At 36.5% G+C, this 15,245-nt stretch overlaps 1 protein-coding gene across 1 annotated transcript in view; it reads left to right on the forward strand.

Annotated features, from left to right (window-relative positions):
• Nucleotides 1-4,836: 4,836 nt before the first annotated feature.
• Nucleotides 4,837-15,245, forward strand: part of LOC113225502 — a 44,888-nt gene continuing 34,479 nt past the window's right edge. Inside the window, exons 1-4 of the mRNA XM_026457817.1 lie at nucleotides 4,837-4,952; nucleotides 5,031-6,126; nucleotides 6,620-6,860; nucleotides 13,754-13,871. Coding sequence (XP_026313602.1) covers nucleotides 4,949-4,952; nucleotides 5,031-6,126; nucleotides 6,620-6,860; nucleotides 13,754-13,871 — 1,459 coding nt within the window. The 5' untranslated portion in view covers nucleotides 4,837-4,948. The remainder of the gene's footprint in view (nucleotides 4,953-5,030; nucleotides 6,127-6,619; nucleotides 6,861-13,753; nucleotides 13,872-15,245) is intronic.

A 15,245-nucleotide genomic window follows, 5' to 3' on the forward strand; every position in this document is an offset into this window, starting at 1 on the left:
AATCACGAAGGGACCATGGACGTTGCAATATGTCCGAATCGTCGAGGTAAATAAAATATGTTATGGACGTGATTAAGTCCCGAATTAAACATCAAATAATGTGTGAAAATCGTGAAAGTTTAAATCAAAGTAGAACTTAATAATGTTGTAATGTAATAAGTATTGTTGTAAGCAAGGGTAAGTAATATTAAGTCAGTGTTAAGTAATCATCTGTAAGTAAATGATTTGATGAATGAATGAAGTGATTTTGAGATGAAAACTGCCTCTGTGGCCGAACGGTTACCATGCTGGACTGCCACGCAGAGGTCCTGGGTTCGATTCCCGGACTGGAAGAAAAGCTTGTATGGCCTACATTTATTTCTCTAGCTGCCTGAACCGGTACCGGGAGAAGGCGGATAAGTGGCCGTGCTGCAAGGGTAATTTCAGTCAGGAACAACTCGGTCTGCTCAAAAGTGAGATGTTAGTACTAAACTTTTATATATATTTTTAATTACCTGGTTGTCTAACCTCGTTCTTGCTCTTTTTTTTCAGTAATGTGCAAATTCATCACACAACATTTTATACTACGAATGTTTGAATCGGTCAAATTCATTGAACCGACGTTTCAGTGTGTAGTCCATATAATAAAAACTAAAAACACTCAAATAAAAAAAAATTAAAAGAAAACAAATTGTAAAGCGTTGGTTATTGCTGCTGATTAGGTACTCGACGCTTTCAAATTTTTTAAATTTAAATATGAAAAACAACAAAATGAGCACATTAGTAATTAATAAAAAAATATTATTTGCATTAAAGCCATTTTCCACAAAGCGACTAGCCGCGAACGACCGCAGCCGTGGCTGCTTCTTTTACTTCCGAATAGTGGCTGCGTCATTAACTACCTCCGTGGCCAATGGCTACCATGCTTGCCACGCAGAGGTCCCGGGTTCGATTTCCGAGCCAAGTGATTATTTGTATGGCCTACATTAATTTCTCTCGTGAGTTTGGCTGTAAATTATGGTTGTCTATGTATATGTTCACGGCATCCTTGATACAGGGTTTCCCTAATGCAGAGCTATGAGTGTGTGCGTTATTATTATTATTATTATCTTTCCTACCATTTAGTTGCAAGCATCTTAATAACTAAAAGTGAAAGCCTTACCTTATTAGCCTTTTTCTGTTTTAGGCATTAAAAAAAAGTTAGCTTATGTACCTAGTCCCATAGCTGGGCACAGGTCTCCTCACAATGAGAGGGCTTGGGTTGTAGTGCCCACGAGTGTCCAATGCGGATTGGGAATTTCACATCAATAAATTTTTTTGGTGGCGAGCTCCTTGTGAAAGAGTTCGTCCAGGGAAGTACTGCCTAAGCGTACCTATCCTGCCGCCAAGCAATAATGTGAGCATTACTGCGTTCCAGTTTGGAATGGTAGGGTGCTGGTGAAATTACAGGCACATAGGACTCTACAACTTATGTCTCAGAGTGATGGGCGCAGTGGCAGTACCCCTCAGATCTTTGCGATTTAAAGCTCTGTATGGCACTGCAACTGTTATCGATAGGCATGTCGCTTACCACCAGACGCAGGACTTGTTCCTCCCGTCAGTTAATTATTAATTTAAAAAAAATATTTTGTACATATTTGCAGGCTTCCACACGATGTTTTCCTTCACCGAAAAGTTCTAAGTAAATTTCTAATAAAATTTCGCATATGAATTCCGAAGCTCTGAAGTGCAAGCCCGGATTCGAACCCACGACTCTCTGCTTGAGGGACCATAGGTCAAACCATTAGGCGACTATGGCTCTAAAGAAATTACAATAACCATTTTAAAAAATAATTGTTCTAACTTTCCTATTTTTTGGCTTCTTGCAAGTTTGCTTACCGCGAAATGCAAATAAGTCCGCCAATGTAGCCACTGACCAATTCTTTTTACAATTTATTAAAAGGAATATGAAGTAAAAAATAAGAATCATGAAAAGAATAAACAAAGCAAGGAGAATAAAGCAATAAAATGAATATACAACAAAAAATATATGTATACACAAAAGAAAATAAATTGCAATTTGGTGTACGGGAGATTATAAATTATATTATAGGTACATATACAACGGAACTACAGATACCTAAAAAGTATTTAGAGGTAGATTTAGGAAGCGTGATATTAATACGGAAAATACATGAACAAAGGAACTAACGTATTTATTCAGAAAAGTTATAAAATTAATTCTGCCACATATAGCGTCGAAACACGTAACAAACTCTCATAGCACTTCCATAACTAAACACCAGAATCGACGAATAAGGACAGGTGAGAACATCTTTAAATTCGATCCTAAGATTTTGCAAGATATAAGAATTTTAATTGCCACGAATAAACTAAGGAAGCTGTATAAAGCGAATCCGATGCATTACGAAATACTAAAAGGGTATTTAAAATCGTTTTATGACAACATTTTTCACCGATACACGTACTGTGGTGCCTTATATGTAATAAGATTATGCGGTCGAGCCCGGTATGGTAGGTAGCACGGGCCCTAATTATCTAGACCAGTGGTTCCCAAATCAAATATATTAACGTAGATTGGAAATAAATCTCTTTGTTTCAAATGCATTTTTTAACAAGAGACGGGACGAACGTGTCATGCGCTTGGTAGTAAGCGACACGTCTGTCCATAACAGCAGTACCATTCAGAGCTTTAAATCAGAAAGACATAAGGAGAAAATTGTTGTTTTAATTGTTATTACTCGCTTTGTAAACTTTTTAGTTTGGAAGGCATCTTCCCCGAAGTATCGCTGTACCTATTCATGTGTACAAGGATGAGTTACAACTATAGAATTTTAAAGAAACCGTATAATGACGACGAGCAAGAATTTTTTTGACTAGATTCTTAACATTGTCACAGGAGAAATTGTAATCAGTCTGTAGAAGCTGGTCATCAAACCACGTAGGAGCAGTAGAGCGCTTTGTGTAAGAGTTCGCCCAGGGAAGTGCTGCCACCTTACCTATTTCTGCCACCAAGCAGTAATGTGAGCGTTATTGCGTTCTACTTTTAAGGGTAAGCATGCTGGTGAAATTACAGACACATGGGACTTGCCATCTATGTTTCAGGATGACGGGCAGTGGCAGTGTCCCTCAGATTTTTGCAATCTAAAGCCCTGAGTGGCACTGCAAATTCTATGGACCGTGGGTCGCTTAACACTAGGCGTTCGACCTATTCGTTCCGTCACTTGGTCATCATAGACAATACATTTTATAATCATAATATTTATTACTCGTATGTGCAATTTTGTCCGTTCATGGTTAAATAGCACCCTGAAATCTTAATCGAAGTTACAAACTATCTATCCACCACAATTTATTCAATCCGTTAACCTGTTTCAGCGTGATATCAAACTCTATCCAAATTTACTTTAATTACTATTACACTCACTATTTTCTAGCTATCACAAATAATTTTCAATAAACCAATACATGTCAGTACAGCAATAATCCAATTAAGATAATACTGAATTTTATTATTTTTATTTCACCCTAATTTCTCTGAACAACTTAATAACATGGAATGGTGCGTCCCGAAATAACTACTCGTCTAGTTATATATCAAGAGAATAAGCCCGACAGAGTAAACAACACAGTAGAAAATGTGTCTGGCTGGCGTCGAGTCAAAAGAATTTATGCAGAATGCAGAGTGGACTTTAAAAATACTAAAAACCCAAATGAAGATTGGAAACCTCTGGTTTAGTAACTTCGAAGCTAAAGCGCTTGTACATACTAGGATGGAAGCAAACTAATGCCGCTAGCACCCTATGTGTATTGAAAATAAGTATTGCGCATTAATAATTTAGACGTTAAGAGTATTATGCTGTTATATAGGGCTGGACGTTGACATGTTCATGATGTTGTTTTATGACTACAAAACAACTTTATAAATAGGAAGGCCATAAAACAACATAGTAAATTATAGAGAGCTGAGGTTAGTTTTTGCATATATTTATACAACTTAGGGATGAATACAAGTTCTACAGCGATATCAGGAGCTGATAGCCCGCCTGACATGGGCAATTTCAGAGCTATACTTAGTAGACAGACTTATTTAAGTAGACAGACTATGGAAATTATTAACTTCCTTAGCCGGATAATAAACCCAAAAACCATCGTATAAAACACCACCAGCCATATGTTATTATATAGTCACCAAATAGGCGTTATACGACATAATATCCGCAGTATTTTTATGTTCATGTATGTAGGTTGGAGGGCCGTGCGCAAACGCACATCACGGGTCCGGCTTTCTGCCTACGTAGAAGATCGAGGAAAACATTGCGTCACCGTGCTACAGACCTTTTTGTATACTGTTTGGAAACCAGCTTGAGTATGAGAAAATAAATATTTCGTATTATGTATTTAGCGATAGCATAGCAATAGTATCAAATAGATAAACTAAATTAGCAAATTCATAATAACATGCATAGTTATATGTTTTGGACAACGTATTATATGAACACGCTTTTATGAATATTCAAGTTCCTATGTACGTTTGTGTTGTGCCGGTGGCGGTGCACGAGTAAGCGCCTATAGTAAAACGCACTAAAATAATGCTTGGAATTCGACAGGCGTATACCAGATGGCAACAAAGTAAAATGAATGACTTTTGATTTGTAAAATCAGTTTCTTATAGTATGGCCATTGTAATCTATTCATATCTATTATCGTACAATTAGGTGCACTAGATTTTATACAAAATATACATACCTACTAGAAATGTTAACGTCAATCAAACAGGATACAAAAGTCATGGATATGGTTAACACTGAATCTGTTTCACGAATCCTGAACAGTGTAATTCTTACATCTGACGATGACCGAGTGTAAACACGTTAATATATATACAAAACGAATGCTGTGAAAAGTAATTTAGGTACCTACATATTAAAATTTTGATATCATTATCTAAAACGATCCAATTTTTAAGATGGGTAAGTATAAAATTGCGAATAGATGACGAGACATAAATTATTATATAAAAAAATATTGAAAATTTATTATTTTATCAGAATCTCACGAAGACGACAAAGTACCCAGCCATGCGATTGAAATCGTTGACATGTCAAGGGAGACAAGTCTCGATTTCTACAAATTCAGACGCAAAACTGATTCAGGAGACTTGTTCAACCACAACATCTTTGCTAAGAAATCAGATCTCTCCAATATATTTCTAGAAATTGGCGATGACAAAAAGCATAGAACCTACGCTATACTACAAGAATCACGATCTGACTTTAATAATATCAAACTCCGTTACTTCCTATTGATCTACTCTAATCCGACATGGAAATTTTTCGTAGTCATGTCATTATGCCTTTCTTACATAATCGATACATGTCTGTATACATTTTTCAGACCAAAACAAAGGTCAAATTGGCTTATTATTATAGTGGTTGCCTTAAATCTCATATTTACCCTGGATGTTGTAATGGTAGTAGGCTTAAAGTTTTCCAAGAAATGGAGAAAATCCTTGAACCTCGTCGAACCCGATTTGACTAAAGTTATAATCGATATGATTGTAGCCGTGCCGTATTCGTTGCTGTATTTAGCTAAATTCGAAGAAAATGCACCATTTGATTTTTTCGCTATTGCTCCTTTAGCAGCTTTGATACGAATTTACAGAATTGTTGAACATTTTTATCAGAAATCTATGCAAGCTGGTAGTAACCAATGGTCTGCATTCTTAGGACAATATCTCTTATTCTTTGTGTTATCTGCACATTCCTGGACTTGTATTTGGTACCTGTTTTCTTATAGAGGATTTGATATACACAAAATCAGAAATTCTTGGTCGGTATCAGCTGTATATTTGCCTACGGAAACGACTTACGACTGGTACTTTGTCTGTGCCTATTGGTCTGTTATGTATCTTACTACAAACGCGTTAGGTGATTTATACCCAGTGACTACCACAGAAAGAATCATGGCTACGTTAGCAGTACTCTTAGGATTTGCACTAACAACAATTGTTTTGGTCGGCTCATTGACATCTCAGTTTATAACAATAACAACGAGACGTTCCAAATACGTGAGGCAGATGAATAAAATTCAAAATCATCTCAAATTGATTCACATGGATGAAGATACTACACGACGTATAATCAGGTAAACAATATCAATTTCTCTAACATAATCGAGTATGGTGTACCTACCTACAATCAGAGCACTATGAGATACATCTAAAGGCTAGCAAGTGTTTTTGAAATATCATTAAGTAAATATTACATCCTCAAAAACCTGGTGGTAAGTGACACGCCTGTCAATAGTAGCTGCAGTGCCACGCAGGGCTTTAGCTCGTCCAAGCCCAAGGCATTGCACTGCGCCCTACACCCTGAGACATAAGTTGACATATTGCGCCTGTAATTTCACCAGCACCTTTATACCCTTCAACGAACGCAGTAATGTTCACATTACTGCTTGGCTGCAGATATAGGTAAGGTGGCAGTACATCCTTGGACGAACTCTTTCACAAGGAACTCTTCTGCTTCTAAACGCGCGAACGAACTTTACTGAAGTCGTAAACCCGGTGTTAGTTGTCAGTGTAGAATAAGCTGCTTTTGATTTATTATGTGTTAAAACACCCTTTATTTTATCCCAGGTACTACGAAGACTTATGGTACCAAAAATCAGGTGTATTCAAACCGGAACTAATGGCGTTGCTACCAAGTCCTTTGCAAATGGAAATCTGTTTCGACCTAAATGCTGTTCCTCTATACAGCTCCTTGATATTCAGAAAACTTCCCGAGGCATTCCTCAGAAGATTGTCATTAGCCATGACGCATCAGTTTTATTTACCTGGTGATATTGTTTACGAACACAATCTAAACAAGACCATTATGGTAAGTTCATGTTTATACATTGTTTTGGCATTTAAAACGGTCGTAGGTAGTTAGGCGGCTAAGGTAAATAATTAAAGGGAAGGCATAGACAATAAGTGCCTGAAGTAGGCACTCATTTAAACTTAATTACGTTGGGTAAAGACTAAATCTATTTTGAACTAGTAAGTAAAATCTTAGAGCAATCCGTTATGGCGGCTATTTATGTTAAATAAATCTAATTCACCACATATTAGTATTATGCCTCGTGAAGCCTAAAGATGCCATTTTACAACAGTTCCCTCCTTAGCCATGGTCCACGTGCTTAACTCATCTGGTGGATCATTACTTTTCCTGTCATATGCCCAGGAGAACTTTAGAAACGTACCTAATGTGACCATATAACTTATGATGTAACAACATTTGTTTATTTCGGTTCGCTTTATAAAATGTCCTTCGTATTAATGATTTCCAACTTATTAACTGAGTTGCTAGGTAGGTACTGTTTTATTTTAATTAGGACGTGCATTACAGGTATACAGTTTATAATAGGGGTTTAAATATGAAATTGCCGATTTATTTTACTGGCCACTTTAAATTAAAATTAAACCTGTATGGTGTCCGATTTCAGAGTGAAACGTTTTGCACACGAAAAGTAAAACATGCTTAACTTAAAAAACATGATATTTGATTGTTCGACTTTCAATTGTTTTTACATTCAGCTTTTAACGTGAAGACAGACACAGCGAAAATCTGAGTACCTAATTTTCGAATACGAATTTCCACATGGAGTTAACGTAGCAGAAACTGTCAATGCTGTATTTGGAGAGGATACGGCATACGCAAATACGGCAAACGCCGGCAATACGGCAGATTACGACTTGAAGAAAGAACCACGAGGAAGACCAGTCACAAATGTAAATAACGTTGAATTGAAGGTAATGATGAAAGCCGATCCGTATCAAACTACCACGAAACGTCATGGTTTAATGTTAGCATACCCACAATATGACATATGGCGTTTGAATAATGACGACGGAACTCGCAGCAAAACAGCTTCACCGTTATTGCTCTATGATAACGCAACACCTCACACTACTTGAGAAACAGTTTTACTACTACAAGACCTGCAGATATAAATTATCCATCATCCTACATATTCGTCGGACCTCGCCCCGACCGACTACCATTTTTTCCCGCAATTTGATTTTTTTTTTGTATGGAAATAAAATTCCCAGGAAGCAGTACAAGAATCCCTTCACACAGCTGTGGAGTCCAGGTCTCCAGAGTTCTATCGCAAAGGTTTAAATGACCTTCCGATTACATGGCAGAAATGTATAGACAACAAGGGAAAAAACTTTGATTAAACAAATATATTTAATCTTAAAAAAAATTGTTTTAATTTTTCAGTGCGAAACGGCAATTTCATACTTTAACCCCTAATATTAAACACTTTGATAACTCTACCAAAGCTCTCGAACGTTCCTGTCTAACAAAAAAAACCGAACTAATTTAATTTTATTGGTAAAGAACATTTTTCAACAAACAATTTCGACGTACTGTTACAAAAACTGGGCCTCAGAGCGTCTTTGAGAGATAAGTTTAAACAAATTAACATTCTTACTCCAACGTCACAGTACATTTATGAAAATGTGATTTATGTTAATAAGAATAGTAATTTTTTTATGAAAAATAGTGACAGACATTCTTCGTATTACTGTTGTAATACGAAGAATAAAAATAAAGTAGCTTTTCTAGACAGTCGTCTTCACAAAGGGCAATGTATATCGCTTCTATAACAAGATTCCGGTTGACATTCAAAATTTGCTATTGACGAGAATAAAAACTTTATACTAAAGGTACAGGATGCAGATTCTGCGTAGGTACTTGGATGATAAAACACACAACTTTTCACCTCTAGGAAAATGGTACATGAAAGGAAAACAGTTGAACTATAAAACAAAAGTTTATCTTCGGATGCGTTCCGATTTGCACCTCATGAATTTTTATTCTTGCCTGTACTTATAATTTTATTTTGTATTATTAAGTGATTATTGAAATTATTTTAAGCGCAATTAGTTATCATTGTCAATTTAATGTCAACAATAATAGAATTAGAATAAAATGTACCGACTGATTTTACCTTAATAAGTTATGTATGACAAATCGCTTTATAGTTGAACGTGTCATCTTTTTCTTTTCATCGAAAAAAAAAAGTTAGGTGTACCACAGTCCATCGTCAAATTCGAATTTCAAAAACCTTTCCCACGCTAGCGTGCAAAAATCGCTTTTGCACGCAGATTTCTAATGAAAAAGAAAGCCTTTCCGAGCTAGTGAGGTGAAAAGGTTATTTGTTTTTGACTACAAATTCTTACTTACTAGGTACTTGTGTTATAAATGAAATTTACCTACTAAGTAATTTGCATCGGCTGCAAAAATAAATTATTTTTTTATTTGTTTATAGACGAGCAGCTTTCATTGGTATATCTACATCACACAGTGTTGAAATTTATATATTTTGTTGTATTTAGAACTAATTCACTCTTTCGTAGTCAGTTGTCGAGCTTGTTTTTGAAGGCATTAACAGAGACAGCAGAAATTACATCTTCCGATAGCATGTTCTAGTTATGCACCACTCTGTTGCTGAAAAAAATGTGTGCAGCAGGAGTTTTGGAAGGTGCACATACTAGTTTCAGATGGTAGCCACGTGACGGTTTAAAGTTTTCTTTTATTTTAAAGATGTTTTGTATTGCTGGTAGATGCACTGACTCATCAGAATTTTATAAGTCTATTTAAATAATATAAGAAATTTTATGAGGTCACCACGAAGGCGTCTTTCTTCCAGAGTAGTGAGGCGTAACACATGTAGTCTCTCCTCACAGGATTTGCGTCGAAGAGTCTGTGGCATTTTTGTTGCCTTCCTCCAAACGCTTTCAAGTAGGTTTATGTCTTTTTCGAAATAAGGGCTCCACACTTGATATCCATGTTCCAGCAGGGGCCGTATATAGGTCCTTTAGATTTTCAGGAACACGTGTACTGTCATTATTTGGAACAATCTGCGTATGACATAAATATAGGAGTTAGCTTTCTTGACTATTGTAGTGATATGCTCATCCTACTTTAAATTGAATGCGACATTGACTCCAAGATCTTTTTGAATGTTGACTGCGGCTAAGGTATTTCCATGCAAGTGGTATGTGACTTTGGGGTTATTGTTACCAAGATACAAAATGCTACATTTTGATGCATTCAATTTCATAATCCAATCTTTGGTCCAGTCTTGTATACGATTTAGATCTTTTTGAAGTTGTCCAGAGTTTATAAGTGGATTTGCAAAAAACTTTCCATCATCAGCAAAAAAGGCACAATTGGAATCTATGAGTTCAACTAGATCTGTTACATATATTCCAAATAGGTGGGGAGCGAGCACTGATCCCTGCGGTACCCCGCTCAGTACCCGCTTTAGTGTTTGTGTTTTGTGTAGTGAATGTTCTACTTTTAAGATAATTGTCTATCCATTTAAGTAGAGTCCCACGTACACCGAAGTGATCTAGCTTCATTAAGAGGCGTGGAACTTTATCAAAAGAGATCCAGATACACCAGATACATCCACCGAGTTCTTACTATCAAGTTCTTTGCTCCATGCATTCACACATATTAACAAGTTTATAACAGTTGATCTTTTTCGTACAAATCCATGTTTTTTGACATCATACATAGGGCGCACTATTAGTTTCCAGAACCGGCCACTTACATAAACAATATTTAAAAATTATATACAACATTTGAAAATTGAACTCTCTGGCTGTAGAATATAGTTTGTTTCATCTGATTGTCACTTGTTTTTACATTGTGGCGTCATTTTAGAAATTGGTTGTCTACATCACCATGGATTTAACTCGGGAAAATTTTCGTAGTAAACTGCTTTTGGCAATGAAGCACCATGCAAGACGACTATTTACAGCTGGTTTGCAGAATTCAAACGCGGTCGTGTGAATCTCAGTGACGAATTTCGTGATGGTCGCCCGTCCACTGCCGTGAACAACAAAAACATCGTTGCTGTGCGCCGTATGATCAAAACAGATAGGCATGCGACATACCATGAGTTTCGGGCATCTTTAGGCATAGACATGAGTCAAATACAATCAATACTACACATACATTTGGGTGTGATAAAGCTGTGCTCTGGGTGAATCCTACAAAATTTGACTGAGGCTCAAAAAACGGATCGCGTCACGTGCAAAATGCCTCTAAGCGGATGATTGCTTCTTTTTTTAATAAAACTGGACACGTGGCTACTGTTGCTTTGGAGAATCGTTGTACCGTGAATAATGATTGGTACACGACCATTTCTTTGCCGGAAGTTATTGACAAGCTCCTTAAAAATAACCGTAAACGCCGTATCATCTTACACCACGATAATGTCAGTTCTCACACGGCCAGACAGACAAATGAATTTTTGACGGTGAACAACGTTGACCTTATGAGCCATCCTGCGTACAGTCCCGACCTGGAACCTTGCGACTTTAATTTATTTCCAAAAAATAAGAACCAGTTACGCGGTCAACGATTTTCATTACCTAAAGAGGCTGTCGAAGAGTATGAAGAATATGTTTCAGAGACTATCAAGGAGGAGTGGCACAAATGTTTTCAAAATTGGTTCATTCGTATGAAAAAGTGCATTAACGCTAACGGAGAATATTTTGAGAAACAATAAATTCATTTCTGACCATTTACAATATTTTTTTCTTATTCATTCCGGAAACTTACAGTGCGCCCACGTACATTCCCGATTAAAAAACTGATTTAGTCAATCACAAATAATTATTTCCAAAATTTTGATCACAACACTGGTGAGACTTATGGGACGAAAATTTCCAGGCTGAGTCTTGTCTCCTTCTTTATAAATTGGAGTAACTATAGCATGTTTCCAATCTCGAGGCAAATATCCCGTTTTGAAAGATTTATTCATTAGTTCTGTCAAAGTGACAGAATAAGACCTTTACACAGTATTTGAGAACGTTACTTGGTAGTTTATCAGGTCCAGGAGAGGATTGTGTGTTCAATTTTAACATAGTTTCTTGCACATCTTTTACCGTGAATGTAATGTCATTTAAACTATTCTTTACTCAGGCAACTGAGGCTATTGTGGTGTGTTGGCCCATGATGGGTTCTTCTGAGTAAGCTTTTAAAAATTCCTTTGCAAACACCTCCGCTATATCACTGGGATTCATTACTATGTCTTCATTATAACTGCTAATTGCTGGTGGGATGCTTTTTTTTGGTAGATATACATCGGCGTATGTGAGAGTCGAAGGCTTTGTCACCATGTTCCAGTATTTTTTATTCGTACACGCTTCTTTGTTTCCTAGATAGAGCAACACACCTGTTGCTAATCTCACGGAATTTCATGTAGGTAATCATCGCCTGAGCCAGAAGATCTGTATTTATCCCATAGTAGTTTCTTATGTACAACTATATTGACAACACATTCATTGATCCAAGGCTTATTTTTAGTTTTATTTTTAACTATCTTTTCTGGGATATGCTTGTCTGTGCCGGTGTTGACTGCTTTCAAGATTCTTGACCACAACTGTTCTGTATCACATGTAAGATTTACAGTCTGAAGGTTCTTGGCTAAGTCTGTGTTATAGTGGTCAAAGTTAATGGATTCATAGTATCGTTTAAACTTTGTTGAGTTATTTAATATTTATACCTGATATTGGAAATTGAACTCTAGTACACAGTGGTCGCTTTTACCTATGAGTGGTTTATAAACTATTTCCTTAATCAAAGTCTCCTCATTAACTATTATCAGGTCCAAAAGTGAGAGAACCTGATTCTGCGTTGAACCTTGTAGGACTATGAACAAGTCGGAAGAGATTACCGCTAACAAACATGTCTTTAAAAAGTCCTGATTGCCCTATTTGGTGCTGATCTATGTGAATTGGCCATTTAATAGTGGGATAATTAAAATCACCAGCAATTATTATAGTTTTGTTTTCCGAGACTGCCAAAAGGTTTGTCCACAGTTTGGTGTCACGTGCTCTCCATGTCTCTTCGTTTATATCGTGTGGTCAATACACCCCTACCAGCATGTTGAGATCTTTACTGTTTAACAATGTTTCCGTAAGAATAACAAAAGTCTTTTTTTTTTACTTTACATAGAGTAGTAACAGATCAAATTTAGGTGGTAGGGAGAATAAATTAGTGGACCTACATAAATGTAAGGTCAGTGTATGGATTTCTATTAAAGTTAATTAGTAAATTTATTTATTATTTATGTATTTAGCTGCTAATGAAAGAAAAGTCGATTAGCAATTAACAATAATGTAGACTGTTATTCTGTTTCTTTGTATTTGTCATTATTTCTGATAGAGAAACGTTTGGCACAACACTTTTCTGACCTCACATATTAATAAGTGAACAGCCTACAAATACGAGAAAATGAAAAATGTCCATATGTAGGTAGGGTATACCCTTGGTATACCTATATTTGAAAGTTATGAAAGAAAAATCGTTAGTTCTATTAAGAGAAACGATCTGTTAAAAGGTTTCGGGTCATAGACTTGGGTAATTTTCGGATTAGTTTTCTGTACTTATTTTCTGTGTCGATTTCTATTATTTAAATATTGTACAATAGTATCACGAAGTATTATTTAATTTTGGAATGTAATGTCTGAAATATCATTTAACACTTCATGGTGATTTACAAGAGTACTTTACCTGCATAAATAATAAAAACTGCCACCGAAATTAGGTAGAGAAAAATAATCTGAAACTACTCACCTAAAATATGCAGTGTAGTTTTGCATTCTGTAAGTACAAGCGCTTATATACTTTGTAAGAAGTTAGGTCGTAAAACAATGCAAAACCTATTCACTAATTAGATACGGAGTTGAATTTATTGATTACAGGTGTGCGTCACCAATGGTGTCGTGGAGCTGTTATCGGACGAAGACGATCTGAGTCCAATGATTTCATTCACGAAAGGAACTTGCTTTGGCGAAATAGCCTTGGTATATAATATTCCAGGTTAGTATATAGTATAGTATTTAGTACGTATTGGTGCACCAGATATCACGACGAGTAGATGGACGAAAGTAAGTAATTAGTAGAGCTCCTTGTGAAAGAGTTCATCCAGGGAAGTACTGCTACCTTACCTATTTCTGCCGCCAAGCAGAGTTGTGAGCATTACTGCGTTCCGGTTTTGAAAAGTAAGGGTGCTGGTATACAGGCATGGGACTTTTCAACTTATGTCTCAGGGTGATGGGCGTAGAGGCAATGCACCTCAGACCTTTGCGATTTAAAGCTCTGAGTAGCACTGCAACTGTTATGGACAGGCGTGTCGTTTACCATCAGGCGCACGACTTGTTAGTCCCATCACTTAGTATCATAAAAAAGAGTACCAAATAGTTATTTTTGTAAATGATTATTTTACATTGATGAACTGCAATTTAAAGCTACCATCCGGCGTTTTGACGGCCTCCGTGGTCGTGTCTTGCACTCCGGTTTTCATGGTGTCGCTATATCTGAGGTCCCGGGTTCGATCCCCAGCCGGGTCAGTGCAGAAACTAATTTTTCTATATTGTCCCGGATCTGGGCGTTTGTGGTACCGTCGTTGTTTCCGATTTCCATAAGACAAGTGCTTTAGCTACTTACTTTGGGATCAGAGAAACGTATGTGATGTTGTCTAATATTGCAGTTTTTTACAGTTTACCCTAATTTCTAGTGATAACAAACAAATCAATTAGATGGCGCTTATTACACACATTTTTATGGATATTGCCGGCTCATTCTTTCATTTTGTTTAGGATTAGCGCCATCTACCCATATTAGCAAGCGGTAATTTATAAATAAATTTGAAACACACAATGCCATCTATTGATATGCTCATTGTCAAGGTTCAGAAAATAATTTTAAGTCATGGTTAATATTTGAATAATATTACAAGGAAAAAACTGACTATCTGTATTTCATATGAAAGATGAATTAATTGATATCCACGGCCATTAATTGATAGCCATTTACATAAAATAAATTACTTACAGGCTATGGATCAGCGCTATCTAGACATAAGACAGGATTTTGACCTTTTTCAGAGTTACGATCGGTAGTATGGAGATTAGCAATCCTCTTCGGTTATTGGTCCATGGTTCGACTAAATATATAATAGCCGGTAACGCCTGAACACATGAATTATTTTTATTTTTGAATTTCCCGCAAAATTTTTATTTAACTTTCATATTCAAACCAATATCCGCTTCTTTGGTGATACTTTAATTTCATTAGTAAGGCAAAGCATCGAATCTTTCTCTCTCCCTTTTTTCACTGTGCCAAAATGCCATTGAGTGAAGGGAATAGAAGATAAGAAGTCGCCACTAGAGTGCGCTGGCTTCGTATTTGCTG

The sequence above is a fragment of the Hyposmocoma kahamanoa genome, unplaced genomic scaffold (genome assembly GCF_003589595.1).
Source record: "Hyposmocoma kahamanoa isolate Upper Pololo Valley unplaced genomic scaffold, ASM358959v1 161, whole genome shotgun sequence".
Taxonomy (NCBI): Eukaryota; Metazoa; Arthropoda; class Insecta; order Lepidoptera; family Cosmopterigidae; genus Hyposmocoma; species Hyposmocoma kahamanoa.